This window comes from Plasmodium fragile, assembly GCF_000956335.1.
Source record: "Plasmodium fragile strain nilgiri unplaced genomic scaffold supercont1.30, whole genome shotgun sequence".
NCBI lineage: Eukaryota > Apicomplexa > Aconoidasida > Haemosporida > Plasmodiidae > Plasmodium > Plasmodium fragile.
In genome coordinates, this window is record NW_012192610.1 from 1 (window position 1) to 3095 (window position 3095).

General features: G+C 44.1%; 1 protein-coding gene across 1 annotated transcript; it reads right to left on the reverse strand.

Moving 5' to 3' along the window:
* Nucleotides 1-1160: 1160 nt before the first annotated feature.
* AK88_02858 (uncharacterized protein) lies at nt 1161-2875 on the reverse strand (the record flags this gene model as incomplete). The annotated part of the gene is made up of 6 exons (XM_012480481.1): nt 1161-1308; nt 1419-1459; nt 1595-1640; nt 1772-1872; nt 2007-2672; nt 2846-2875. 6 exons carry the CDS (start codon nt 2873-2875, stop codon nt 1161-1163), a joined length of 1032 nt encoding a protein of 343 aa, XP_012335904.1.
* Nucleotides 2876-3095: the final 220 nt, after the last annotated feature.

The following is a 3095-nucleotide window of genomic DNA, read 5'->3' on the forward strand; positions in this document are numbered from 1 at the left end:
TTTTTTTTTTTTTTTTTTTTTTTTTGCCGCACCGAAAAGCATAGGGTCCGTTGCGCATAAATGTTTGTTTTATAAATATAACATCCTTGCCCACTGTCGTGGGGTTACAAAACGGTTAAAAGCGCTTACCCAGCGTTCGCACATAAGTGATGAAACAATACGAGTCAACATCTGAATGCTCCTTAGGTACTAAATTGCACGCGAAGGCAACTTTCTACTTATCCTTCTTCCGGTTCCTTTCAACACCATGTATTTTTTATTACATGCTATATTTATGTGTTGATGCCATTTTCTTTTTTCCCCCCCTCCTCCTTCTCTTTCTGGGGAGGGCGATTTTATCATGCTCACCTTGTAAGAGCTGCCATCCTCCAGTCCTCCGCATATGAACCACCCCAAACGAGTCACCTCCTAACATACGCAAAGCAAAATAGAAGCGCAAATGTGCATAAAAAGAGAACTGCAAAAGGGGGATATGTTCAGCTAAACTGACCCCCCGCACAAAACAACATTGTTTATTTTCTGAGTCGTCCTCTGTTCTATTTTATCCCTCACACCAATGGGGAAAGACATGTAAATAGAATTTGGCCAACCGAATATATATCAATCGTTGAGCAGTCCTCCTTGAGGTGTGTGTAACGGAGGTATGGAAGCTCCACTGAATCATTACTCAACTCACACACCCCCGACATGGCATATAAGTATACAGGGTAGAGTTGCAGCAAGTGGTTGGAGAGGAGTGTACCCCGAATGGAGGTGAAAAGGAAATCGACACCTTGTACCTGGTCATCATATTGGAAAATAAAAAAATGACATGGGGGTAAATAAACGCAGCAACAATCGAGACAAAAGAGCACACCGACCACAGTGGAGAGAAAAAAAAAAAAAAAAAAAAAAAAAAAAAAAAATCAAATCAACGCGACGAAAAATGACGCAACGCGACGAAAAATGACGCAACGCGACGAAAAATGACGCAACGCGACGCGACGCGCAAGGACAGTTTTGCAAAATCGAATGAGTTTCTTTTCACAGGAGCAGGGTAAAAGTAAAAGGGGACCCTCTTCATGTGAAGACCCCAGCGATGATAATGTGGCCGTTTCCCACACTGCCGAGTATGCACTGTGGGATGGCCCCACATCGGTCCATTCGACCGTCCTTCCGCATTATATGTTTAGCAGCATGTGCTTCTTCTGACTTATGTAGGTCTTCCCCTGGGGGGCTTCAAACTTTGCTGTGTTCGTAACCCCTGCGTCTGCATATTTTACGATGTGGTTGTATCTCTCCCGTAGTTCGTTCAGTTCTTTCTTGATCCTAACCGTGGAAAAAAAAAAAAAAAAAAGTACGCATGTGTACGTACGTGCGTATAAATGTACCCACCCACGCTGCTGATGCTGCTCCTGCTTCTCGTACAGCGCGCTTACTTTATCTTTTCCACTCCGTCGTGCATTTTTCTAATGAGGTACTACAGAAAAGGGGGAGGAAGTGGTGTCTGCAGAGATAGTTACACACGCGTATGTGTGATTACGAACGCCAAGTGAATTGGCCCAATACGCACGGGCGCATGCCACGACGGCCGTACACGCCTGTGGGGACCTACCTCGTGGTAACTCAAGTTAGTGGTGAACTCGTTCAGGTAAAGCGATCTGTGGGGGGGGAGAAATGTTACGTAGGGGGGTGAAGCGCGCAAATGTGGAAAAGGTCTATAGTAACATCCTCGCGATGCTGCTTCTTGGCGATACCCGCTGCTGCTGTAGCGCATCGGCGAATCCCTCACCTGCTGCCGCTGTTCAGGGAGTTGTAATAGTTGAGCTCCACTTTTTTTATTTCGTTCATGATCTTCCGGTCTCGGTACTTTATGCAGCGGGAGAAGAGAATCTTCAAAAAAAAAAAAAAAAAACACACACACACATTAATCGGTTAATCGCGTCAATCACGTTCATCACATCAATCACGTCAATCACGTTCATCACGCTCATCGCGTCGATCGCGCGGGACGCTTATCCCCTTACGTAGTGCGGCTTGCAAGTGTGCAAACGTGTAAATTTATATTTCCTGTTTTGAACATTCTTCTGATACTTCTTAATCATACAGGTGTCCAGATTGTTGTAGTAGTTTAAACACAAGTTTGCGTAGGTCTTCTTTACGCCTCCATTTTTTTGTGGCATTAATTGGGGATTTTTTTTCGTGACATAATTATAAATACTGTCCTCTGCGTAAATATTATTTTTATGTTCATCGTACGTGTAGTTTTTGTCATATGACATGTGCACGTACATGTCTTGGTACTTTTGCTGGTCGTTCTCCTGCCCCTTCTTCTGATTAATTTTTAATTTATTTTGGTAAATATTATTTGAATTGTGCAGGCTGTCTCTGTCGTATCGGTTATATATATCCACTGGGGGAGGTTGAGTTCCTTCCGAGGCGTCGCCCATGCTGTCGGCCTCATAGTCGGGGGGGGAGATTACTTTCGGGGTATCTTCTCCATCGGGGGGTTCCTCACTTGGGGCCACGGTATGGGGAGATTCTTCACTTGACCGTTTCCCCTTCTTCTCTAACACATAGCCTACATAGCGTGGCTTCAGCGGCAGGTTGATTTTGTAGACGTAGCTGTGCAGATCGTTCAGGTTATATCCGTATCTCTTCTCAAACATGCTTATGTTGGTTTTATTGTATTTCTGCACACGGGAAGTGAGTGGAAAAAAAAAAAAAAAAAGGGGGGGAGGGTCTTAAATGAGTCCATCACGTCGGCGCATGTTGGAATGCAAAGGGTTTTCAAAGGAGGTGGAAAAAATAAGCACATATATCGTTGCACACATGTAAGGGTAACACCACGCCTGCTGCTCATTACATTTTCCTTTAACCCGAGGAAATTCCCCATGGCATTGCTTCGTTGATACGACGCTTTGGAAAAGGGGGGGGGGTCAGCGGGTTGGTATCTTCGTTCGGGCAATCCAGTTTGTAAATAGAATTATAAACCACTTGTGGTTTGTTCATTTATTCCACTCCATAGCTCTGCGAACGATTCACAAAGTTGGGAATACGTCACTAATGAGTTATATAACGTGGTCATTCTGTTTTGTTTAGTTTTTTTTTTTTTT